Below are 27,002 nucleotides of genomic sequence, written 5' to 3'. Positions count from 1 at the left end.
CGGCGCCCCGGGGAGCGGCTCCGGTGGGGCCGCCGCCCGCACTCGTGGGAAGGATGGAAGCGGAGGGCCGGACGCCGGAGCCGACGCTGCCCCCCGCCGGCGGGGGAGGGCTCGAGCCCCTCGCGGGTGCCCCCGGTGCGGCCCAGACGCCGCTGCTCACCGCCTCCGCCGAGGTGTTGGCGTTCGACGACGATGAGGACGACCTGGAGGTGTTCAGCAAGGTACGGCCGCGCCCAGCCGCGCTCTCCCCGCAGCCGAGGCGGGTGCGCGTGGCAGCCGGGACCGAGTGGGGACTGGGGTGGCTGAGGAGCCCCCGCTGCCGACGGGACGGGGTGGGACGGGACGGGCGGGGCGGGCTCGCGCTCGGCCTCGCTTGCATGGAACCGCTCTGCAGCCCTCGGCCGGGAATGCCTGAAGCGTGGCGGCCCGGGCATGGCGCGGGGCAGCGGCTGCTCTACGCGTGCAGACGATGCAGCGGCTCGGCGGGACGCTGCCGGGCGCTCCGCCGCGCTTCGGGGCTGCGCCGTCCCCGCGCCCCTTAGCGCACTGACCGCACGGCGGGAGGCCGGGAGGCGCTGAGCAGCCGCCGGAGCGGGCAGCTTCTGCTTGGGCGTCTTCTGCGAGTTCCGAACTGCTGCGTTCCAGGATGTGCGACGGGGAGAGAAACTGCGAGTGTCTTTCCTGTTTGAAAATGGGATATCCCGCTTCTTCATTGGGATCAATTGTTACTGGAATTAAAGATATATCTCCTATATTTCTATGGAAAAGAAGCAATTTTTTGTAAATGTAAATAAAAACCATTGGAATAAGAGTTGATTATTGGGACCTATTTAAACTGACTGCAGTAAAAATCCTGAAATTGATGGATTTTAAAGCCAAGGGCACTGTTAGGTGATTTAATGGTCTATAATGGGCAAAAGGTCAGGCTAAATCTTACCAAGTTACCTGTGCTTTTCTGAAGCCTAACTAGAGTTAACTAAATCACATTCACTGAACTTGAGCACAAAACCAGTGCTCAGTACTGTTAGCTGTTTCTCACCTGGAGTCCTTTTTCCTTTTCCAGGCAGGTGCAAGCCTGGGCAGCTCTGCATGCAGTTTCAATGCCTGTCAATACAGCATACCGACATGCTTGTCAAGCGTGATGTTCCTTGAGAACAGAAAACAAAACTAGTATTTCATATAACTACTCCTGCTCTCAGACAAAAATCTGTATTCTTAAGTATCTTCCATGCAGATTCATGCAAAATATTTCCTGCTTATAGTAAATCTTAACAATTCTTACTGCATGCAGAATGATGACCTTTTTCTGCAGACAAGAATATTCTATGTGCAAGTCTTGGGCTCCTGCTTTTGGTGGTTGTGTATCAGCCAGAAATTGACAGTTTGCTTTCAGCTTCAATTTGAGGGCTGATCTTTCAAGATGATGAAAATCTGTGGAGGTGATTTGGGATTATAGCTTGTTTGCATGCATCCGTTATATGAAAGGGACGGTGACAGGTTAAATGTAGTTTCAGACTGATTTTTGTAAAACTTATTTGTCTGTAACACACTGTCCTGAGACCTCCTCATGTTTAATTTACACTGCTGTCCTTAAGGCAGTGGTGTAATGTGGGCAGGCTGAACGGGATGCAGAGGAAGCGCAGTGCTCAGTGCCTGGTGCTGCATCAACTTCATTTTTCTAAGTTTAGTCAGTGGAACGGACCAACTATCTCAATGATGAAAAATGAGGTTCTTAAAAAGTTGTCAGCCTCAATACCCTCAGTTATTACTCAAGATGTAGTCGCCAAGTCTTTATTGTATGAAAATTCATAGACATTTGACCTGGCAGTGTCATAACCATTAAGCCAGCATCCCGTGACATATCTCAAATATTACAGACTGGCTTCTTAACTCAGCAGCTCTGATAAACCGTTTTCTGATGTAACCTGCATTTCATTTTATCCAAGTTTCCGTCACCATGGTGAAAGTTCTGAGGTCATTTTAGCAGAAGCAACTTCTCAAGGTTGAATTATGAGTCACACCACAACCTGCTTTCTTTCATGAGTTGTGTTGCAATACTCACCCTGGTAGTCCTCTTGTTCCTTGTTCCTGGTGCCCTCGCATGGCATTGACAGAGCTGGTTTGGTTAATGCTTAAAATGTTTTAGAGTTGGTTCTCTTCCATAATCACAGAAAACTTTCTTCATGGTGCTTGTAGGAAAGATGTATGTGCCACTGCAGAATTGCACAATTTTTTTTCTGGAACAAGTGGATCAAGGATTTGAGCCTGATTTAAAAGTTGAGTGTTCAGCCAAGGAATCTCTCTCCTTCTTTGAAAAATGCTCCAACAACTGAGCTGTTCTCCTACAAGACACTCTGCCATCATGTCCCTTGATTCCAGACCTGCTTTGGATCCCTGGTCTCAGATGCATGCTCTATGTTCTGCCTCATGGGGATAGTCTTGAGCCAAGTGTCCATGCTCTGAGTAGGAGCAGTGTTTTGGCAAACTCCAGGGCTTAATGGTTTCCCCAGAGAGCTGCAGGCTGTGTGCTCAGCCCACACTGAGGCTGCTCCCACTGCATAAGTGTTTCTATCCCATATTAATTTTGGAGTCTTAGTGGCCAATTTCAGTCAAATGAAAAATTTTTTAAACCAAGAATGGGAACATTTGCTTGTTTTCTTTTCTGCCACAAAATTCCTTCCACCCACAACAGATACAGAAAAACATAGTTCCAACTTCAATGTCATAGCTGTATAGAAGAACAGAAAGCTAGCTTTAATTTTTTTTTACCGTGTTCTTTCAAGAACTGCTGGAAGTAAACCTGAAGTAAAGAAGAGATGTGCTTACTTAAAACTCACATGCACTCATTCATATGCAGATGACACAATGGGTGTAGAGCAGCGAAACAGAAGACTTGTTTGTTCCATGGATTTTTCTTGTTGCGGTTTTATTTCTCAGATCGCACACTTGTGAGCCCTTGCATATAAAAACATGCTTTCCAGAACCTGCTTGTACAACTTTTAGTAGCAACTGAGGAGGAAGGAAACATGAAGATACTGGTGACCTGTAGGAAATGAGACAGTATGAAACACATTTACCTTGATTAAGCTTTGCATTGTCATTATTCATCAATGGCCATTCAAATCCCATGCATGCTCACATGCATTTTTCTTTCCCTGGAAATTTCCTGTTTTCTCAGTACTTCGCTTCACCCAAGCACATTTGGGAAACTGTGCTCATTCTCCACATAGAGCATGGGCAGCTGGTGCTGTAGAGCAGAGAAAGCACAGCTTTTGTATTCATCCTTCGCTGCTTTGGTCAGGGCTGACCACATACAGCACAGAAACTGTGGGCTGGAACAGCCTGAGTAAAAGAAGTCAAGTAACTGACAGACATACAATGAAGCACCTATATAATATTAAAACCATCACCTTTAATCACAGAGTTATAGAATAGAAGGTCTGGTATATTAATAGTTTCAGTGCATAATTCCCAATATGATTTTCTACTCCATATGTGTGAGAGTACATTGATAGATTCAAAAGGAGAGAGTTTGCAGTAGAAAATGAGGGTCAGAGCAGGAAAAGGGGGAAGAACATGTCCCTGAGATAGTTTTGGCCCCGTTGAAGCCAACGGAAAAAATTCTTGCCAGCCTCAGTGACACCAGTCTTGTACTCTTCAGTCCCACATGACAGTACACAGCTCTGGTTTGTGTGGACTCATACATTCCTACTTCTGACATCTTACAGTTTTCTCATCAGCAACATCTGTTTTCTGCATGCTCCATAGTCAGCAAGGCACTACAAAGGGCAATTTTTGCCACTGGGGTTATCTTGCTTACAGGAGAGCAGCCAGCCTTGTGAACGGGTTGCTCAGAGCAGCTGCAGGTGCCCCATCCTTGGAGGTGCTCAAGGCCAGGCAAATGGGGCTTTGGGTAACCTGCTCTAGTGGAAGGGTTGGAACTGGGTCATCTTTAAGGCCCCTTCCAACCCAAACCATTCTATATTGCTTATTCATTGGCTTAGACAAGCAAATGATTTTACTGCATTGTAAAGCAAGTGGAAAGGTAGCTCAAGCGAGCCTGAAACAAGCTGCTGATGTTACAGGGAATTAAGGATGCTTCTGCCTTGAGAAGCCCCCCAAAAAGAAAGCATCTTCCATTGCAGGTGGCCAGTGAGGTGTTGTGTGGGATGAGCTCCTCAGCACCCTGCCAGCTGCCAGCAGGGGCCTGGGGCTGGTCAGCCTCTGGTGGGCCGATCCAACAGGCGGCTGCTCATCCACGTGCTGACCTCCTTCAGAAACCTTCAGCTTTTATTCAATTTTGCATATCAGCTTCTTAAACTTTTCAAAAGAGAATGCAATTTTCATGCTCTGTCAGCTTTAAGAAGTGATTTCCCACTAGCTGGGCCCATTGCACTATGACCTCTTTGCTTTAAAAGAAGTGCGTGCATTAAGCATGCTTCCTCAAGCAGTTTTACAGTTTATTTTTGCTACACGCACTTCTATTTTTTATTTATGTCTTGCAGATTTTTAGGAAACTTTCTGAAAACACGGATGAATATTAAAGTTTGTTGTTCATTGAAATATTTCACTGCATTTGATATATTAGAAAAGCTACATTAAATGTTTGATGTTTCAAATATCGTGATGATTTTAATTGTCATTATTTTAAAACATATATGCTGTTTTCTGTAGTTAGTGGATTTAATTTAATTAAGAAATTAAACACCAGTTTTATACTACATGCATACCTATTTAAAGAGTAAATTCATGTCTCTGTAAAAGTTTTCTATTTCAAATTCTATTCTAAAATATGTGCAAACTGAAATATCTGATTCCAATAAAAACTCAAAATTGGATTTTGTCTTGGTCTTTTAAAGTCATAATTTCTTATAGTACAGCTTACTAGAAATAACTGAAACTTCCTTAGTCCTGAAGTAATGCTGCAAACAATGTTAACAAAGCTGGTAATCAAACTGCACAAGTACTGGCTGCTTGTATTCGTAACTCATTTTAGCATCCACAGGCAAGTTCTGTTCTATAGCTGTGCATAAATTTCTTGTCAGAAGGTACCGTTTTGCTTTGATCAGTGCTAGAATAAATCTTATTCCTTGTATCCTCACTGAAGCAAATACTGAAGAGAATAATAGACTTGTCACAGATCATATAATTCTTTTGTCTGTTCTAAGTTTTATTTTAAAACTTACCATTTTAGCATCCAAGATGTGTTTGGTTGTGTATAAATATGTTTCAATGTGGATGTTCTCATGTCCTGTCTGCAGGATACATCACTGGCTGAGGTGAACTCATTCAGTCCTTCAATGCCAATATCCCCCTCATCTATGATAAACCAGTATAAATTTGAAGATGAACCAGAATTAAAAGATCTCTTCATTACTGTTGATGACCCTGAAAGCCACATTACAGCCATTGAAACATTTATTACATACAGAGTAGTCACAAAGGTAAGCATCTATTAGATGAGGATCAGGGTAAACCTCAGTGCCTCACGGAAGTAGCAGTGATAGCATTTTCAGCCTTCTTGTGAACCATTCTCTGGGTTACTACCCAACTGAAACTGTGCTCTGACTCTGCTATGAGTTATAGACCACTGTAATCATATGTAACTGTGCAGTTGATTCTGAAAACAAAAAAATCAGTGTAAGTATATACACACATGTATATTTTTTATATTGAGAAAAGAGCTGCCTTGCCTGAAGCACACCTGCTGCAAAGTCTTTCAGCTCCATTCTTCAATAACTGTAGTGCCCACTGTCACCTGGAAGTTTGTTTCCAACCTGCAGTTGCATATCATTTCCCAAAATTCTCGAGTGAAAAAGTAATACTAGCAAACAACATAGTGCATTTTCAGCTGTCCTGAATGCAAATTGTTTACTGGAAATAAGGAAGAAAGACAGCACTGTGAGACCAGCCAGCTCTTTTGGAGTTACCAGCAAATATTCTGCAGGCTGTGATTTGAGAATTACTGTGTTCATTTATTTGACTTTGAGTTCTTTTTAAAAGATACATTTAAAACCAAATTTTCAAATGGGAATTATTCATCTTTAAATAGAGAACTTATCAATTCCTCATAAAATATTTAAAGGGTAGGAAGAGAGCTACGTTCATTAGGTTGTGAGCAATAATTTTCACTTCATGCATCTTTTTGTAGATGAATGAACATCTTTTCTGCAGGCAAATATGGAAGGGCTTTAAGGTGGATTGCTTTTGCTTCTTTATCCCTTTCATCCTTCTTTATCGTATTTAATTAGAATGCTGGTTGTTGATAAAGTAAAAGCATTCCTCCCACACACCTAGAAAGTTTATTCAGTCCTTAAAAATGTTTAGGTTACAAGAGTGTGAGTGAGTTCTTTTGCCATGTGCTTGCGTCACACTGTAAATCTCTGTGCAACAACTAATACTAAACAGTGCATCACTTTGCTGAACACCTGGGCTCTTTGTAGCTTGACTCCAGAAGATGGGGCAATGATAAAATCTCATGGTTTGGCAATTTTGCAGTGCTGTAATAAGCATTTTTTCTAAGTATTAAAGATTTGTTGGCAAGCTCTGACAAAGGGCTACAAAACTGGGGTTGATGGATTGAAGAATCCGTTAAACAACATGGGCAATGTGCTACGATATGCTGAAGTTCTCATGCGTTGAAAGCAGGGATTGTTGGATGGTGTCAGCAGGCCTCAGGGACATACGTCAGCTCTTTCTGGTTTTTCCAAAATGCTAAAAAATGGGCTTTCCTCACTCTGTGATTTTTAACTCCTTCAGAAGTGCCCTAAGTGCAATGAACATAACTGTGATTGTTAAAAGGGAAACATCACACTACAGTAATGATCAAAATCTTTTGGAAACACTGTCGGACTGATTATTTGAAGTCAATCTGTTGTGTTGTCTTTTTTTTTTTTTAAGTAGAACTTTGATTTCTTGAAAAAATTATGTTTTATCTCCTAAAACAATTAATCATTGTGCTTTAAAAACTGCAAGCAAATAGCATGGACAAACTAGAATTGTGTATGTAGTTTTATTCAAGATGTAAAACGATACCGTGCTTTTTAGTCACTATTCTAACTTCATGGACCTGTGTTTTCTGTTCACTGTTTTCAGACATCTCGTGGTGAATTTGACTCCTGTGAATATGAGGTCCGACGACGATATCAGGATTTTCTTTGGTTGAAGAGCAAACTTGAAGAAGCACATCCAACACTAATTATTCCTGTTCGTTTGCTAAAACGTATATTATTTTTATTAATTTGTGTTCTGGCCCCAGCTTTATACAAAGGTGTTTGAGGTCTTTGTGGGGTTTCTGAAATCTGACAAACATTAAACTAACTTCATTAGTAGCTTTATATGCATGTGTATGTGATAATTAAAAATTCTGCAAGGGTACTTCTTACGTTTGTCTTTGAAACAGTTTGGTTTTTACTTGGTGTTTTTTATAAGGTCATAGCTATGTTTTCAGCAAGTAGAAAAGCTATTATAATATCTTTGATATTATGCAAGTTATACTGTATGTTTTTTTCTTTCTTTCCTTAGCCATTGCCAGAAAAATTTGTGATGAAAGGAATGGTGGAACGATTTAGTGATGAATTCATTGAGACTCGAAGAAAAGCTCTACATAAATTTTTGAACCGTATTGCTGATCACCCAACCTTAACTTTTAATGAAGACTTCAAAATTTTTCTTACTGCACAGGCCTGGGTAAAATGGCTTTATTGTTATGTACAGTTACATGGAACCACACGGTGTGTCAGTAGTGGTGTATGAGGAGCCTCCCTAGATCAGTACTCGACAGCATCCTCTGATGGCTTGTTACAGAAGGGTCAGAAGAAGATGTGGAATTTCTGGAATTTTCTTTCCCCAAGAAAGCCTTTTCTTCTGTGCATTTAGTTATCTTCTGTGCAGCCATAAGTATTACTGTATCTTCCACAGCACTTTTTGTTGCTGTGTTTGGATTTCTGTGGCAAAATCACAGTACTATATGATGTATGTGAAGATCCAAGTTTTGTATTCAGAGCCATTCTCTGAACTTTAGGTTATTCTATCAAGATGTAAAAACTGTTCAAAAAAAATAGCTGGATTGCTTCTTCCTGTAGGAACATTGTTTGCTTTTCCCAATGCAATCTTTACCTCTGTTTTCCTGTTCCAGAGGCTAGATTGCAAAGTAGTCAACTCACTGTACGGAACAAAAGGGTAAAGGTTTTCTACCCCCTTTGGTCATTCTTTGTAAGAGCACAATGCACAATATCTTTATGTCTGTTCAGAAAATCTTAGAGTAAGATTTTGCCTCTAAAAAGACATCTGATTTGTCTTTTTTTCCATTGAGGTGTATGCAGTTTTTGTTTAAAAACAGACAAAAAGCTTTAAATCACATATTATTATTTCTAAACAATTTAAATATGTATGTGCAAATAAACACAGTACATTCTGGTTTTAGGAACTCTCCTCGCACAAGAAGCAGGGTCCAAGTTTGCTGAGCAGAATGGGACAGACCGTAAGAGCTGTAGCATCCTCAGTAAGAGGAGGAGTTAAAAATCGTCCTGAAATGTTTACAGAAATGAATGATTATATGGAAACATTTAGTCACAAAATAAACGTACTGGACAAAATAGCTCATAGAATTTACAAGGAAGAAAGGGGTAAGTAGAAAAGAAATATATTTTTAATGGGTTTAAGAAACTGATACATTGGCAAATGACTTGCTGTAAACAGTAAATTTGTTTTCATTGTGCCAAGCAAAATAGTTATTTCCAGCAAACAGAGGAAAAGGGAGATTTGTATTTGTACCATGTTTTCCAAAATAGTCATTGTTCTGGCAGATCTTCAAGTTAACTAGAGCAGCTTGGTAATAGGGAGGGTTTTAACACATCATTGACCTGCCAAAAGGGAACTTAAAAACAAGAAACATAACAAGTATGGCTACCTTTTTATGGTGCTTATTGGAGAGCTGTGTGACATTTTGTATTTTGAATGGAATGTAAAGAGTCAGTTTTCTGTGCTGTCTCATACTGTTATTATGCTGTGTAGATTTTGGAACTCCGTATGTGTCTTTTTTAGTTTCATTCTGCATTGTTTTGTTTTTTTCCACATGTTAGCCAAGTAGATTATTTTTTAATTTCAAGAGCTTTACTGTTGGCAGTAGTTTCTGTCATGGGAAACTGTCTGTGAAGAGTTTTAGAGAGAAGGATTACTTAAGCTCATACTTTTCCTTAAATAACAGCAGCCTGCACACCAACTTGCAACTCTAAATTATTAATTTTCCAAGCTTAACACTGGTCTCAGTCTAGGTCTGTTAATTACTGTTGATTCTACTGGTCAGCACTTAAGGGACATTACTGTGTAGAAGTTGAAGTGCTACACTGTGTTCTCTAATAACTGAGACTCAGTGCTTTAGTGTGCAGAGCCAGATCTCAGCACATCCTTGTTGAGTTAGAGGGGTCTTAATAAGTGAAAATACATGTTGCTGAAAAGCGTTCTTTTTGATATGGCTCATTCCAGTGGAACTAGCTGGCCGAGGTCTTTAGATTCAAGTGATCAGCACCAAAATATTTCTTGGAAAACCTTATGAATTTTGACATGGTCCCAAAAGCTTAATAAATCTTCTTTCTAGATTTTCCAAATAGCAAAAGGCAGAGCACCAGTGTGCAGGGTGCACTGATGAGGACATGAAAATGTTACTGCTACATGATACTACTGCTTGTAGTATCTTAACATGTGATTTTCAGTTCCATCTTGCATGGATGCTTTTTTGTTGAAATGCGTTCATAGTAGATATTGGATTCTTCACAGCACACAGCTGTGTGTGTGTCCATCTTTTTGGGGATATTTCTTCATTATAAATTCAATTGTGTTAAAATTATGCTTTCAATACATCCTGCTTTCAGGTCATATTCAGGCTTGCCCAAGCTAAGTTCTACCAAACATCACAGTGACTTTGGGGCCTTCCACAAATTATCTCTTGATATAGATGCACAAGAGAAGCAATTCTTGTGGCATCCATCTATTTAGATTAATAAAAACTTCTAAAGAAGATATCAAATACAGAACTGGAATGAACTTCCTCGTGTTGTCTGCACCTTTTGGGACTTTAAAACAAAGCTGCTGTTCCCTGCTGTGTTCACAGTAAATAGGAGATTGTGGTTAGTACCACTTAGACATCTGTTAGCGAACAAAAGACTAATCTGTGTCTATGTCCCTGTTAAGAGTATTTTAATGAGATGAAGGAGTATGGCCCCATCCACACACTCTGGTCAGCATCAGAAGAAGATATAGCAGACTCCCTAAAAGGCGTCGCCAGCTGCATTGACAAATGTTGCAAAGCTACAGAGAAACGAATGGCTGGGCTCTCTGAAAATCTGCTACCAATCATACATGAGTACGTTCTCTACAGTGAAATTCTGATGGTAAGGTTTCATTAAGGATTGCTTTTGGCAGTATGTGAAGTTTGTCTTAGGCCATTGACAGATTCTGGAAGCAAGGCCGTAACTGATGAAAAATATTTTGTGGCCACCGTTCTGCTGTTAGTAAATGTGCACGGCAGGGGGATGGCTGTCTGTTAGCAGAGAATCTGGTTTGTCCCGTTTTCCTGATTAACAATCAGGCAAGAGGCACCCATTTCAGACAAGAACTGCTTAGTAGTTTGTGTGGCGGGGAGCCTGTGGTAGCAGTACAAAAGTCTGGTTTTAGAGCTGTGTGTGGTAGGGCTGGAGCACAGAAAGGTTCAAGGAAAAGCAGCTTAGAAAGACCTCTTCTGACACTGCTGAAATATGCAGTAACAGATTGTGCGGGGGAGAAGGAGTGGAGAAGTTTCTCCTTTTCTAGGAGATGTTCCTAAATTACTTCTTCTTTTTCTAGAACAGCAGGGAGCTTCCAGTCCCCATGTCACAAGCCTGTTTTAGTCTCCGCCATAAGCTGATGCTCTCAGTTCCCTCTATGGATGTATTTTTCTTACACTTGGAGAGAATATAAAAAATCTGTCCTGATTGATAATCAACATAATTCCAAAACTAATTTTAGCATGTCATAATTCCCACTCTTCTTCCTTCAGAAAGCAAAAAATGTCTACAAACACATCTTTGTGGGATTTGCCATCCCAAGGCAAGCTGCAGTATCTGTTTTTGTCTCTGCTAGGAACCCAGCTCACAGGGCAGCAGAAGTGTGCTACAGGCCATGCGTACAGCAAGGCCCAAGATAACTCAGCCAGCAAAGGCTTTTACTGGCACTGGGCAGAACACTGTCCATTTTTCAATAGGTTTAGCTTCTGAAAGTTAGAAACTAGTGCTGCAGTGATTAGTTTCATTGAAAGAGAAACCATACAAAATATCCCGTATCTCACAGGCTGTATTATTTAAATGTACATGCAGGTAGCTTGAGGTAGGTATTAATGTACTTAAAAGCATGAAGAGATGAATGTCTTAGCAAATTGCAGTATTTCCTCCTTCAATTCTTATTTTTCAGAACTTCTAAGTCTGCCTGTGAGCCTTTCCATCCCTCATGTTATTAAAGACATACTGTGTACAGGTTGGCTCACCTTTGTACAGGTCCTCCCTTTTGTGCCTAGCAGGGAGATTTCTCTGTACAAATCACAGAATGACACCCTGGCTCTTACTGCACAAAGTGACAAGTTTCTGTTGCTCATTGCTTATTTTGTTTTCTTTGTTTTCATTTTATTTCTGGTTGCAGCGTCCAAGTGCTTGCAACACAGTGTTAAGTTGCCAGAGGATTAATGAGGAAAGTCTTGCTCCTCTAGCTCATTCCTGTTCAACCACTGCTCTTTTCCTTTCATTCACCATGGATTTCTTCTTCCTATAACTTACTTGCCTCTCACAGTTTGGAGAGGGGGCTGCTCATATTAAAAATACAACAGGGGAAGTCACACACTAATAAAACCTGATTTCTGGGGTGTCTTTAACCCCTCACTGCAGGCACTTTTATGTGCTGCTTCACTAACATAATTGGCATATGTACAGAAGGTACAATGGATTAGACTTTGTATTTTCCAGTGCTGTGAGTTTAGCTGAAAACTGAGGGCAGAGATGAATTTGTAGCTAAATATTTACATCGAGACAGGCTCCTTTCTAGCTGACTCACAGCAGAGGCAGAGCAAATCTGGAGAGTGTAACTCTGTTCCGCTGAGCTTCAGCATATAGATTGCAGCAGTAAGTTAGCTATGGGTCCACACGCAATTATTTGAGGATTTTTGTGTCAGAATAGCATTAATTATACAAAATATTATAAAAATATAATGATATGTTTATAAAACACAGTCCCTCTATTTGCATTTGGAAGTCAGAACTTGCCTATGGTTGTAACATACCAATATTAAAATCATTGGGTTTTATCTTATAATAAGGAGTATTTGTGATAAAATTTAGCATATAATCAAAACAATAGTTTTTTAAAAGGGCAAAAGAAATACAAAAACAGAAAAAAAGAAAAATAAAGCATTTGTAACATGATGGACAGCTCTTCCAGACCTATTTATTTTGTTTCTGTGCTTACAGCTAAACATTTTCTATATTTATCTAAATAAAAGATTTTTTGAGCTACTGAAAGGTAGATTTATGTGAGTATATACTGCCAGTGTATTACTCAGAGCTGTCCAAAGTCAGGTTTACCAGGCTTTTCTAGTGAATATCTGTTCTAGAAGAAACATTGAACAATTATTTAAGAATTCAGCTCCTATTTTTTTATTCCATTTTTTATGTCGTTTGTGTTGAACTGAGAAGATATCAGAAAGAACACAGTCAAACAAGACAGCTAGAGAAGGTAGAGCTGCTTGGGTCCTCTGCTGGTTCAACATGCCCTATGCTAGAGGTAGATACTGAAAATCTGTTGGTTATATGAAGAAGTAAAATCAGTTGCAGCAAAGTAGTGTAAGAGGAGGTATTTTAGGTTTGTAATTATATTTGTCCTTTGTTTGATTATTTTTTTAAAAGAACTAATGCCTTCTGTGAGTTAATCACACCTGAGTGTACTTCTGCAGATGCGGAAACTCAGGTAAAGAGAAATGTTCAAGATTTGCTCAAGGTCACAGAGCAAATGAACATCAGAAATAAAAATTTAATCTGTAATACCATTCCTGTTTAGTAGTCTAACAACAAGTAACATTTCCTTCCCTATCTATTTTGACACTATGCTAAAAATTCAGTACTTGTAAGGCAGTTTTACAGGAGGAAATAATTTCATACACTGGAAATAAGCACATATATCAAAGTTACTAAAACTACCATTTTCATGATAATTTTATCTGATTTTACTCAAGTAGAGTTCAGTACTCAAATAACTCAAACAACATACTTTGGATACTGGGTTGCACAAACTCATGTTGCTTTTTCAAAATGAATACATGGTAGGTTGTGTTGATATGAAGTTAATTGCTACTGCTGGTTTCTTCATCCAGTTAGCAGTGATACCTATATGGCAGATTCCTGGACTTTTGATTCACTAAGGCTCTTAAAAAAACATGCAAGATAAAAAATAGATATTGAAAAATGAGTATTCACTACATGATTTTGAATTGCTTTTTAGGAAAGTATTTGTATCGTGCCAAAGTTCTTGAATTGTGTCTTGTTTAATTTATGTTGTGTGGTTTTCTGAATATATTCAGTTTGTTTTTCTTCTTTTTGTATTTATTTATTTATTTATTTTTTTATATTAAGGGTGTTTTGAAAAGGAGAGACCAAATTCAAAGTGAGCTTGATTCCAAAGTTGATGCTTTAGCCAATAAAAAGGCAGACAAGGATCTGGTGAGTATGTCTTTGTACAGAATGCTGAAATATTCCAGGCCTTACTCTAATTGCAGAAAGTGAATCCCCTGAACAATGCATGTCCTGTGAAGCCATGCACTGTAACTGTATGGTGTCTCTGTGTCCTGTACTTCCTCTGGGAAACCATGGGACTTTGTAGCTACACATGCCAGGCAAAGGCAACCTTGAGAAAAAAGCAAAACTTCAGTGGATAGGCAGCTAGAGCAAAGGACACACTCCCAGTGGAGCGTGTGTTGTCAATGCAGGTGGCACAGCAGCTTATTTTCAGCATTCTTCCACACTGAGAGTTAAAGTAAGACTTGCTGCAGTGCTATTGTGGCTGCTGCTCTGTTGACATAAGAGAGGAATAGGAGGTAGAAAAAGCAAAGCCATTCATGAGACATATTTAAAATGAAAATTTCTTGATCCTTTCTTCCACGATTGGTTATTTTTTAGGATATTTTTTACTAGCTGACACCTTCATTCTAATGCAGTCATACCTATAGCACATGGACTTGAGCATCCTCAAAGCCATCACCAAAGCTCAGCAGGTTGAGTTTGCACAGCCTCAGTAGCTCGCCTTCCTGCCACTGCCACCAGTGCTTGCTTCTGGTCTTGGTCAGCTCGTGTGCAATGCAGCACAAAGCAGTGCTGGTCTTGGGATGGTTTCCCACACTGCTCTGCTGCCACCTGTGCACACTGCAGATCCGATGAAGGACAGAACTGGCATTTTGAAAACTTTATTTTTTAGCTCTAACACCTAAATAATGTCCTCCAGCTGTTAGCACCAAGTATCATACAGTATAAATAATATATAAAAATGACTAATAACTAGTGATTATTTACTGCAGCTTTTTAGTACATTGAAGAAGGTCCTTGACATTTCAGATATTTTTTATTAGTTGCTGCAATTAGCTTTCATGTAAAGATGTGCCGTTTAGATACCTTTTGGCAGTTGAGGTGTGTATTTTCATTTGATTTCTTGTCAATTAAAAGAACAAGTAGGAATATATTATTGCTATCTGCTATCTGATATCTGTGATGTCTGTACTGTATTTCATAATAATTTGCCTCTGTATAATGCAACAGCCAGCAAAAACTTACATTTTTTTCCTGAAGCAGAAATTATTTGCTTACACTGTCCTTTCATTTTACTGCCTTTCTACTCTCTTATCTGTTTTGTTTCTCTTCTTCTCCTGCTGCTTCTCCTGTCCTTAGTCTGGGACACAGCTTGCAGCAGGCTGGGAGCTGGGCAGCAAAGATGGGTCTTGGTCCTCTGCTCTCTGTGGTTGCCAGCAAAGCCAGCAGATTGCCATGCTGCCCTTAGATGGCACAGGCTGACCCGCTGCCCACTGCCCGCTCCCCACCTGGCCACCATGTTCTCAGCTCCCTGGCATGGTGTCCCCACCAGCTGGCAGCTGTGACCCCAGGCTGGCAGCTCCCAGCCGTCCTGCCTGCAGAACACCAGCACGAAAGGCTCAGTGGGTGCAGGCAAAACCTGTGAATCTGAAAGGCAGGGATGGTGGCAGCCTCTGAGCAACACAGAGAGTGGAGGATGAAGGAGAGCAGGGGCTCGTATGGTTTCCTTGGCCAGGGGTTATGGGGATGTGCAGGGGTATCAACACATCTGGGAACCAGCCTGTAGGACTCAGAGAGGTCACTGGCTGCCAGGAGAACCATTTCTGCTTTTTGCTTCTAAAAGTTTATAGGGAAACTACAAACTATTCTTCGTAATAAATTAACAAGTTTCGTAACACTAACTTCACATTTGTAGGAAACAGCAAAGACCATCTTCAAGCAAACTTTTACTTCATTATTTCTATTCTCAGTCTATCTACAAAATATATGTATCTATGTCCTGGCCAATTAACTGGTGAGGTCTCAAGCTGGCTGTATCACGGATCAGCTCTCTTAGTTGCACTGCATGTGATGATAGAGTACATATTAAGATCTTCATCTGACCAGAAGACATGTTATAGGTCATTGCTCAAGTTATTTGTATGCAGTTAGTTAAATCAATTTTGCATCAATATTGCATCCCTTTTATCAGTACTTCCCATTTGTATAGTTTGTTGCTAAAAACAGTTGCATTTGCACAGAGTGACTCAGTGCTGAAATGCAGTTCACAAAGCTTGGTTAGCAGCTGGCCTTACTGCTATCTACCAGTGTCCAAGGGACACTGCCTGGCAGGACATGGCCTTCTAAGAAAGCATTTCTAGTATAATCTGATGGAGTCCTCAGACAAGATGCTGGCACTAGGTTTTCTTCAGCTGTTATAGACAAAAAGGAATAATTTTCCCTTTTGCATTGCATTGATTGTACCACTGATTCAATACTGACAACTTTGTGCTCCATAATGAGATGTTTGTCCTTGCTTCCACTGAACCTGGTCATTTTAACTGTTCCTGCATTTCCTTGGTACCGCTGTGGTAAAACCCTGTGGGTTGTGTGGTTACCCAGATGTACAGATCTTTGCTTTATCTTTCCAGCCTATTTCTTACTCATTTCAAAAAATGCTGAGATCTTGACTCTTCTTACAGTCTCATCAGAGCAGCAAAGCAGATGTCTGTTAGTCTGATCATAAAATCCTGTCTTCTCTAATTGAGTGGCGGCTGCATCCTGCTGACTTTTTTCTTCATTGGAAGTGGAAGATTTTCTCCATTAATGTTAGGTTGGCCACAGAGACTTTTGCACTGCTATTTTTTAACTGTTCAAGTAACTTCTCACTGTTTTCTGAATCTGTTTTTTGCTGTTTTTTAATTTTTATTACATGTTGACTTATTTTCCTGACACTTCTATCCAGACTGCTTTCAGAATGAGAGGTTGGAAAAAAAGCCTGAAAACAGAGGTGCTGTTATTGGAATTGGTGTCAAATGCTGACTTTGGCTTTATTTGCACATTTCTGTTTTTAGACATACCCTATGTAGCTTCTAATAATCTCACAGACATCAGACTGGACTTGTCAGTGCTATCTGGTAGCCAGAAATTCTGCTGACAGTGACTTGCAAGAACTCTAATCTTATTTGAAGTATACTTCCACCGTAGATACGGAATCTCAGCATGTCCTTAGAGCTGATAAAGGCAGTGAGATCTTTAGCAATGGTCACAGCAAACATTAAGTGATTTAGCAAGCAGGCATTTATACAGCAAGAGAGTGCAAAACATTCCCAAGGTCAGTGCAGCTGACAGACTGTAATCTCAGATTAAACCTTGTAAGACATCAGGTTTATTGGCTAGGAATAAACATTTTCTTGAGACATGCTTCTCCTACTGGGCTTTTAGGACAGGTACCTGTGATGCTTCTAAAAACCCCCAAATTATCCTCCCACATCAAAATGTAGGTGTTGAAGGTGGCCATTATTCAAAGTACGGAAGGTCTGAAGATTGTGATTTTGGATGCAGCCTCCTGACAGAGATTTTTGAGAGGGGTGTTTGAATGCCCTCCCGCTCATCTAGGCCTTTCTTTCCTCCAGAGCTCTGGCTGTAAAGAGGCTACCATTTTGGCTTCACTGCTCCTATGCTCTGTTCTAAAGGAGTAACCAGTGCCTCCTTCAGTGTCTTGGGTACAGATTTGATACTGCTGCAAGTACTAATGCTAATTCTGACAAAAGGTTGGTATAATCTGTTCCGACGGAACCTGACAGGTTTAAATGCCGACTTATGGATTCTGCTATTCAAGCTTGAAGTGAAGAAAAGAAATGCTAAATGCTGATGCTATCACATTCTGAATGTATATTATGTTTTACTCCAGGCTGAGCAGGGTTAGTATGTCCAAGTGAAGGATTAATTCATGTAGTAGATACAAGGTCATGCTGTTTGGCATATTGAGATACTATATAATTTTATGTCACCTAGCAGGTAATTTTGCTATTGCTGCAAGTCCCTTTGGCTACAGGTCACCCTATTCATGTCTGGTAGCCTTCTGCCCTGGCAGGCCTGTCTTACTGCTTCTGTCCAGTGGTACAACATCTGGTGAGCACCATGCTGTCCTCCTGCAGGAACCACTGATGTAAGAATTAATTTGTTGTTCTAGATGCCTCAATGAGGTCAGTGTAAGAAAATGGATTTAGGATCATATTTAATTTGTAGGATAAATTGTAACAATGTAAACCTTATAAAACAAGTACACACTACATGGATGTACTTGTTCAGAAACCAAGCCACTTGTTGATTTCTGCTTTCAGCTGAAGAAGATAGTATGTATGTCTCTTTTCAGCTGTGAAAAAGTAGACCTTAAACCTTTCTAGTTGAGATGAAGAAGTGTGGCAAAACTCTGTCTTTAGACCCTAACTTCAGCCCCCACCTTGATACACACTGGGGGGCTTTAGAGGGTGATGCTTAAACCACATATCCAGGCAGGGATGTAGAACTGCCTGCCTGCCACATCACACTGTAGTTACACCATGGAAGAAAACTGTAGTTCCTAGAAAAGGCAAGACAAAAACAAACTGTAAAATAAATGCCTTAAAGATACAAAGGTCAAAATAAAGGGAAGATGATGATACTAGGACTTTGAAACCGAATTTCTTTAACCATGCAGTCTAGGTCATTTTTATGTAAGAATTGTTTTTTCTTGCAAAAGCAGGAAAATGGATTCAACTGCCTTTCTTACTCTAAATCATCTACAAATAGTCACTATTTTCAGTATTCTGTGTGCATTCATTTTTAGTGTTAGAAGGAAAGGCAGTTAACTTGGGGCATGCCCAAGATACCTAATCCAGTTGCCTGCAATATCTTTAAAGGTAACTTCCCCATATTTAATCTTTGGATTAACCTTTTCATATTGAATACACTGTTGGTAGTTGATGAAATTACTCTTGCCCATAGTTTGATTACTGATTTAGCTGGATAATTGAACTTTGGCTTTTCGGTAAAGTAGAAATAATATTTTTTTCATTTTCTTCTTAAATAGTGCCCAATATTTTATGAATCTGGAAATGTGGCAAGGAAAGTCAGTGTAGAAATAAAGTCTAACTAAAAATGTTTATTCCTCTCTGTATCATGGAGTGTTGGAAAAAACATTTGGTTGAAATTTCTTTCATTTTTCCTAGCTACTCTGTTTTTGCCTAACTTGAGTATAAGGATTTTATTTTGTCAGACTCTGAGTTGGTTTTATGCTGATTATATGGACTGTGAACAGGACTTCTGAGCACTGAATAGTGAAAATGTACACACACAAGAGTTACTTGGTTAAAACATATGTCTCTTCTTCACAACAGTCACACAAGCAATGTGTATGAGCTGTCATCTTCCCCTGATACCTCCAATTTTAACGATTGGGCTCAGGTTCCATCCCTGTTCCAGACAGAGTTGCTTAGTTTGTTTCTGCTATTTGCAGCACCTCCAGCTATGGCACCCTCTCTGTATGGTTGGAGCTGAAGGCTGTGGACCACAGCTTTCCATGTCCTTTTCTGAAGCCTGGTTTTCTTGCAATGTGTGAATAGCCTAAGCATCCCTTGAAAGTCTTATAGAAGACTTGGAAGTTCCTATCAATGAAAGCACCAGCTCTGTGGCACTTAACAGGAGAGCTATCCAACTTCACAGGGAAGTTGTATGATGAAAGAGCACTCTGCCTTATAGAAAAGTAAAAAGAATAAGAGGAAGATGTACAGTACCTGAGTTGCAATGGAAACGATATAAGGAGATCAGCTTTTTCTGCTTTATGATCCTTATAGATGGTGTTTGTGCCTGACCTCCCTAGGTTTGCTTCAGACAGATGCTGTGCAGTCCTAAGGCATTCATTCACACTGTAGCTGCAGAAGATTTGTCTCATTCTGCAACTGGGTGCCAGCCAGCACTGACACAGCTGATTAGCAAATGACAATAGGTACAAAATCAGTGACAGGACTAGAAGACTCGCTAGAGAGAGGCCCTTTATCTATTTCTAATTCCCATTAGCTTGGAGTCACTTTGTGCATCTCCAGCAATTAGAGGAAAATAATGGCTGCATAGCAGCTGCCTTCAAGTTTTTGACTCTGGATCTCTCAAAAAGTCCCTGCTTTGCTGAAATCCTGCATTTTAAGTTCTTTCTCTACTTTGGTATTTCTCGCTCCATTGTATGGTCATGCCAGGGTTAGTTCCACACCAAAGGACTGCAAGGTGATGGGCAAGAAATCTGAGTATAATTTCTGCTGTTTTCCCCCCCATTCTGATTTCTCCTGAAGTCACCAAAAGTTCTATCAGAATTTCCTCAGTCTTCTGGCCAAATCTCATTTGTAAAGTTGATTTTGCTCCAGTAAAGCCCTTAGTGTTTTCCTTTTTAGACGCATTACTGTTGGGTGCCAGCAAAGAGGTGCCAGAGTCTGTAACTTCCCAGTCAACAAAAAATATTTTCAGCAACATTTTAGTTTTTGTCTCAAATTTCTGCTATTAATATTTCAGAAATTGTACTGAGCTATTCATTAGGAATTAAATTTTAAATTATTTATCACCAGGAAATGATGTGCTAATTTTAATACCAACCTTGCTTCTGCAGTTCTGTCCACTTTACTGCACTACAGTCACTTGGTTCCAATCAATTTTAAAATGCTAACTCTACTGATTTTTATATTTTTATTTTTTATGTTTACAATTTGTATTTAGTTCTCAGAGGAGATTGGGAAACTTGAAGATAAAGTGGAATGTGCCAATAATGCACTGAAAGCAGACTGGGACAGATGGAAGCAAAACATGCAGTATGATATGAGATCAGCGTTCACTAATGTGGCTGACAATAATCTCCGTTACTATGAAGAGGTAAAACCCTTTCTCATAGCAGTAGTTATTACTGACTGATTATTTCAGCAGAGAAATCATTGCATTGTATCTAAAGAATAAATGTTGCATTTTAGTCCAAACTTGTGTTAATTTCAGAATCAGTTTTTGTGGGAAGAAAGAGACCGTTTCCTTAACTTGAGTTGTTTCAAGCAAAACATATTTGATTTGTACCCAAGTGGTTGATCCTGAGTTCATCAACAACAGAGGGCAGTCTTGTTTTACTAACCACAAGAATTTGGGAGGTATTTTTGGGTTGAATGTCAGCTGTTATATTTCAGCTTGGAAGCCTTTTGCAGTGACTTTTGCAGTTTGTGTGAAGAAGCCCTCTGGAAGGCTTCACATTTATAAATTACTTTACATGAGAGAAACATTTAAATGTGGTTCCTTTTAAAACAGCACACTCAGACAGTTCTCATTGTTATTTCTCTGGGGAATGTGAACCAATAGGACTTTACTATGATAACATCAGTACAAGTTTGAGAAGTCAATATGAAAAGCTTATGGCACATTTTTCAAAATGCACAAATGGATACAGTTACTAAATCAAATCTTTTTATAATTGAAACTGACTGCTTTGGAAAGAAAGTAAAATGGTTGAGATACAATTTTAATTTCAATTCAAATGGCATAGCTATCACTCTTGGTAAAAATTCCAAGTAAGGTTTTCTAACCAGCAGAACTTGAATACATGTAACAAAATCTCTTAAGCATTCTGTGAAGTTTCTTCAGAGGCAACATGTTGCTTATGTTGTGCTTCTTTTGAAAGTATCCCAGTATCTTGATTTTTTTCAGACTCTTCTGTAGTAAAGCAGTTGCCCATCTACTAATTAAAAACCAGTATTTTTCACAGATATATGTTGATATCTGTGTCTTCCAGTCCCACGTTCCAATGTTTTTATGAGCTGTCCATGAGCCTCAATGTAAAATCAGTGCCCTGGTTTTACAAATCATTTTGTTAGAACATAATTGAAAAGACAGAGCTCTTGATCATCAAGTCTAGTTAATTAGGATGCAGCCTGTGAGATGTGCGGACATTGACAATCTGTTGTTACATATGAAGATCAAAATATTTTCTGAAATCAGGCAGCAAACTTTTGGCATCCTCTCACATTTTTTACAGCTACTGATGATCTCTGGTTTCTTTATCATGAATACGTCTGTTAAATCAGTGCTAAATATATTGGAATATTTTATTCATGAATGATTAGCTAAATCAAACCACAAAAATAATTCTTTTTGTCTCTTTCCTGTCTAAAAGCGCTTTTCACTGAATTAGAATTTCATTTCAGGATGTCAAAGCTCATAGCATACATGAAATTATTATCACTAAGTTAAATATGTGAAAAATGGTTCAACTGTTTCCACAGGTACCAATGGCTCTTTTTCAATAGTCTCTGAAATACTGGACAAGTCAGTTTACACTGAGACATTGTTCTTTGTTGGTGCTTTTCTTGAAAACTTTAAATGGTTTTCCTATTATGTCCTGAGAGTTCCAGATTTTAGAAAAAAATAATTGCTGTAATAACAAACATTAGGCTACCCTGGCTGAAACATGAGGGCTTATCAAGTTTTGTTTCAGTTTTGTTTTTGTTTTTAGCAGAAAATCATTATCTCAATTCTGGCATTCAAGAGAATTTGGTAAAATTAATTTGGAGAGTTTGGGAAGTTTTTATCTAAAATGTGTTTTTTTTGTTTTGTTTTGTTTTTTGAGACCTGTTGTTATTGCTAATGGTTAATTACTGGAGAAGACCTTATATTATAAATGATAGGTCCTACAGTCCTGAATACAATAGGAAACAAACAAACAAACAAAACATTAGCATCTTCCTGTGCTTGCTACCTAGAGGTAAAACTTTAGGAAGGGACTCTCAGAAATCTGAGCATCAGAATGTGATTCTTATGCTTTCCATTAAAAGTGAAGTCCTGCCTTTAAGATAAGCATTTGAGTAAGAAGTGTTCCTTTGTTTCTACAGCTGTGGAATCTCACTCTCTTTGACTCTCTCAGTGTAACAGACACTAATTAAAGCCCAATGTTTCAAGTTTATGGGGTGTTTCTGTGCAGACCTATGAGAACAAAGTCTTTCCTGTGATACTGTACAATCTGCACAATACATCTGCATATGATGCCATTTAACAGCCCAGTATTACCATGACTGAGCAGTCACTTGCAGTTCCTGTAGTTGGTCTCAGGAGTTCATGAAGTTTTCTTCTTTCTCTTTCAAAAAAGAGTTGGAATACATGCTAAGTCTCTCCATATGCAAGATTTAGAACTTACTGTATTTAAAATGAGTGTAATTGCTTTGCTTAAGTAAGAAGGATTTTATGAAAAAAGAAAAGAGAAGGTTTTAATTTGAAATCAGGACCTCTCATTCTGAAGAAGAAAACATCAGTTTGTTTGCCTTACAGAAGAATCCTTGACTGAAGTGTGTCTCAGTGCCATACCCTTTCATTTACTGCTTTTTCCCGTGCCCTAGGTACAACACAACGGCCTGAATTAGCACACCTCTTAGCTCATGGGACATACAATCTTCCCAGTGTTTGAAATCACAAACTAACCACAGGGCAGAACATACAGCTGAGAGAGCAGATTGTCACCAGGTCTTTCCATTAAGCTAGGTATAGATATTCTCCAGTGCCCTTAGGACAGAGCATTACTCAAACCAAAACAAGATACAAAGTTCTTGTTACTTAACTAGTGTATCTGAAGTCATCCTGGTTCATATTAGCCAACAATCCAGGCACCCAGGAGTGTACTTTGGCTTCTAAGAACAACAGCAGTTAAACATTTACCAATTGTTTTTTCCTCATGTTTGCCATAATCTGTAGGATATTTGCATCAAGGAAAAAGAAGTATTTAATTTTCTCAGCAAAAAACTTTGTTAACATATTCAGAGAAAATAAAACAAGACCGGAGTAAGCAGGAGCACTGTCCAAATACTGTTCAGACACTGTAAATCCAGCAAATACACCAGTTTGGTTTTCCATTGCTTATAAGGCAATCTCTCTCAAAAACAGAAGACTTCATTTGCAGATTCTACTCTAGGAAATGTCATCACGAAGGATATTTTTAAGGTATTAACCATGGAAAACAGGGAACTGGAACACATGGCATATGACACATTGCTTCTGTTATCATCCCTACTACATGTTCTATTTTTAAATCTCCTTTTTAGTTAGATGTGCAATTGTATATGAAAACCTCTTGCTGCTATTTCTAAAAATGGTGTTGCAGAACAGATGTGCAGAACAGTAGTAAACAGAATACTTTAGGTAAAATAGCCTATTTAAGTTCTTTCATTTTGTATATTTAGATTTTCTAATGTATTCTGCTGGGCTTTTACAAATAATTGGATTATGAATTTCAACACTATGCATGCACATTTAATTTCCAGGGTTTGGTTTTTCTTTTTGTCTCCTTTCTGTCTCTTTCGTGAAAGTGGGCATATCCTGTGTTTAGATCTCCATTTTCACCCTCCCAGGAGAACTCTGTAAAAGCATTCTGTAATAAGGCTGAAGTGTACATCAGTAACAAAATGTCGTTTACGCAGTTCATGCTTCACGATATAAAAAGCTTGAGCCTAAGGCACAGAGACCTACTTTTGTTTTGGTACAGTTAATTATAAAACTTGTCAGCTGTAGCAGCACTGTGATGTCTGACAGTGAAATGAGCCACCATTGCTCTTACATTTTTGAAAATGTGTTCTGGTTATATAAATGGGGATAAATTAAAATCCAAATAACTTGTGTAACTGAAAAAAATGCTCTGCATCCTTGTGTGGAAAGACTGTGGTAAGTTGTATCTATCTGGAGAAGCAACATAGTGTGACTGGATTTTAACATGTGTTTTGGCTCCGTGTTGCAAAGATAATAGGGATCCATTTTTATATTCAAGACAGTAAAGATGATGTATGTACTTTACCACACATTACTGAAATTACAAAATAACAAAATATGAAGTTGCATAGTATAAATTAAACTGTGGCTCAGAAAAAAAAAAAAACAACCTACATTCATTCATTGCCAACAAAACACTGTTCAAGAAACTGATTATTTCTTGTCTCACACCTAGGAAAAGCTTAGGAAAAACAGATGTGCCTTGCAGCTTTCTAGGATGGCAATCCAGTCTGGGCTCTAGCAAATAGAAATCTGAGGATGAGCACCACAGTGAAAACACATTTCTAACAGCTGGCTTATTGACATATTTAAACGAAGAAGCCACCTTCCAGCTCAGACACCTCAGATACATGCAGCTGCCACAGTGTCATATGAAGAAAGGGAGACTCTACTGAATAAACCTTAACGGCTTTCAACAAAAGGTCAAAAAGACCTTTTAAGTCAGAAGTTGTTTTGCAACATTTGCAGATCACTGTTCATGCTAGCTAGCGTTACTTTCACTGCTCCTCCCTGATTTACCATTGCAAAATAACATTTCTCCAAAAGGCCAGTGAAGAAATGCAGATTTCCTTGTGAGTCTTATCCAGTTATTCCTCTCTTTTCACAGTAATTCAAACCTTCAGTGTGCTCTCAGCATCACAGTGTTGTGCAGTGCAAGAAGCAAAGGAGATTAGATCTGTCAAGATCACAGAAATAAGCTTGGGGGAGTAGGTTTATGGTTTATGTGGTGTGGAGGACAACATGCAAATAACATGACATATCTGATAATGACTTTCTAACATGTCTGATAATGACAAAGGGCCCATGTGAAAGCAAGTTCCTACGTACTTTTTCTTTGTGATCTCAGTCAAGTAGATGTTTTAATCTCTTGCATTATCATGCAGCCCCTTTTTGGTTTTGTGTCTTCAGAGGCACAGCTGCTGCCATCTTTTGTTAGATTTTCTATTGACGTCCCTGATCCTGCCTCCTCATACCATCACAGATTCCAACAACTACATTCTACCTCCATTCATGTACCTCCTTCATTTTGCTCTTAAATTTCATAAATTATCATTATTTGTGACTGTCAGATCAGCCCAATTGTCTTCTTGCAGGTAGATGCGCAGTAGTGCATTAATGTAGCTTGAATGGCTTATGGCAAGAGTTTACACTTAGGAAATTACGATGTTTTCAGGGAGTTAATTCAAAGTTTGAATTAACTGAGTATGCTGTTCAGGTTTTAATATAAGAGAATTTGTTGAGATTTTCAGAAGAGTTACTTATTATGAATATTTCAGATTCTTCATGAAAAAACTGTACAGTAAGAAGCAAATGAGCTGCATTATCAATAGCAATAAGTATGAGTGTGTAAGTCAAAGTTTTATTAGAATGTTTCCATTTCAAAACAGAATTATTGCATGAGTTTGGCTCCACTGTTTTAATGACAGATGTGAAATGGCAGAAACCTGGTATGCTGGGTAACAAGCATCAGCACATCATGGGTTACCCAGCAATAGGCTTGCCATGATCCTCAATACTAACTTCTGATTTATAAAGGTTTGACAAGCTGCCAACACTCATTTAAGCCAAATTGAACTACAATTCATTTGGGGATTTTTATTATCATTATTTTTTCACTTATACTGCTTCTAATAATATATATATATAAAATATATTTTATATATATATATATAGTTTGTACAGTTATTAATATGTTTTTCATTAGGAGAGAAATACATTTGCTGTAAATATGGCAATCTCCCCTCAGCCCCCTGCCTTTCTGGTCCCATTTCTTTCTCATTACTCAGGGGAAAAACAAATTATCTGTGTATTTAGAAAAAAAAATGTTTTAATTTAACTTGGAAAGAATTTTGGGTATGCTACAGGAATCCACAGAGATTACCAAGGAACTGTGTGTGACTGTGCTTTCTATTTGGAGAAGATCTTTGCCTGTAACTAAAGGGAGAGATTAAAGAAGAGCATAATTAATGTTAGCATCTCCCATGCTAACACATACAATTACGATGCTCACACTGTGTGCTTGTCATTATGTAAAAGTGACCTTTACAGCTCACCCAGCGTGCTGGCTAACATTTTGCATATCACTGAGCTGCCTAGGAAACCATATTTTGCTATTACCATGGTCCCACAAAAACAGCTTATGACAATGCATATGTACTCCTTTTCTGCTGCTTTTTCTCCTTGGCTACCAGTTTTACAGAAGTCAGTCTGCTATATTAATATGTATCTGTGGATTTTTTTAAGTGCCTTGCTACATGGGAGTCCTTCCTAGCATCTCAAACAGTGGATCATCATGGGGAAGAAGATTCTGAGGACAGGCCTTGAGTAATATCTCTGCTTGATCTCTACCTTTTCCGTGAAGTTTTTCTCAACCAAAGAAGTGCTTTATATGAGATCAGATACGTTCTTGAATACAACTGTTAAAATCAGTGAAACACAGGAAACCAGCTTATTGAAAACTCAGGTATTCTACTCCTGAAATACATTTTGGAACATGCTATATATTGCTTTATATTGCTTAGTCATGATTTTACGTATTTTTATGCAAGTGTTCACATTCAATTTTTTTCATACATATTGCATAACTTGGATATAAAGTATTTTAAATATGTAAAA

At 39.0% G+C, this 27,002-nt stretch overlaps 1 protein-coding gene and 1 long non-coding RNA gene across 4 annotated transcripts in view; one reads left to right on the top strand and one right to left on the bottom strand.

Annotated features, from left to right (window-relative positions):
• Positions 1 to 257, bottom strand: part of LOC122181091 — a 41,147-nt gene extending 40,890 nt beyond the window's left edge. Inside the window, exon 1 of the long non-coding RNA XR_006179338.1 lies at positions 161 to 257. This is a non-coding gene — a long non-coding RNA (uncharacterized LOC122181091). The remainder of the gene's footprint in view (positions 1 to 160) is intronic.
• On the top strand, positions 31 to 27,002 carry SNX7 (sorting nexin 7). 3 transcript variants are annotated; one of them, XM_042873317.1, is made up of 9 exons: positions 31 to 221; positions 5,262 to 5,444; positions 7,096 to 7,206; positions 7,525 to 7,689; positions 8,426 to 8,627; positions 10,192 to 10,391; positions 13,650 to 13,736; positions 20,319 to 20,471; positions 26,631 to 27,000. In XM_042873317.1, the coding sequence occupies exons 1-9, from the start codon at positions 54 to 56 to the stop codon at positions 26,709 to 26,711; spliced, it is 1,350 nt and encodes a 449-aa protein (XP_042729251.1). In that variant the 5' UTR covers positions 31 to 53; the 3' UTR covers positions 26,712 to 27,000. The 3 variants fall into 3 exon arrangements, with proteins under 3 accessions (XP_042729251.1, XP_042729252.1, XP_042729253.1); XM_042873318.1 differs by lacking the exon at positions 20,319 to 20,471 and having other exon boundaries at positions 26,631 to 27,002; XM_042873319.1 differs by lacking the exons at positions 20,319 to 20,471; positions 26,631 to 27,000 and adding an exon at positions 17,210 to 17,345.

Source organism: Lagopus leucura, unplaced genomic scaffold, assembly GCF_019238085.1.
Source record: "Lagopus leucura isolate 7727_CA_CO unplaced genomic scaffold, USGS_WTPT01 Super-Scaffold_100009, whole genome shotgun sequence".
Lineage (NCBI taxonomy): Eukaryota > Metazoa > Chordata > Aves > Galliformes > Phasianidae > Lagopus > Lagopus leucura.
Note: the sequence above shows the minus strand (reverse complement) of the source record. Positions and strands in the feature narration are given on the sequence as shown.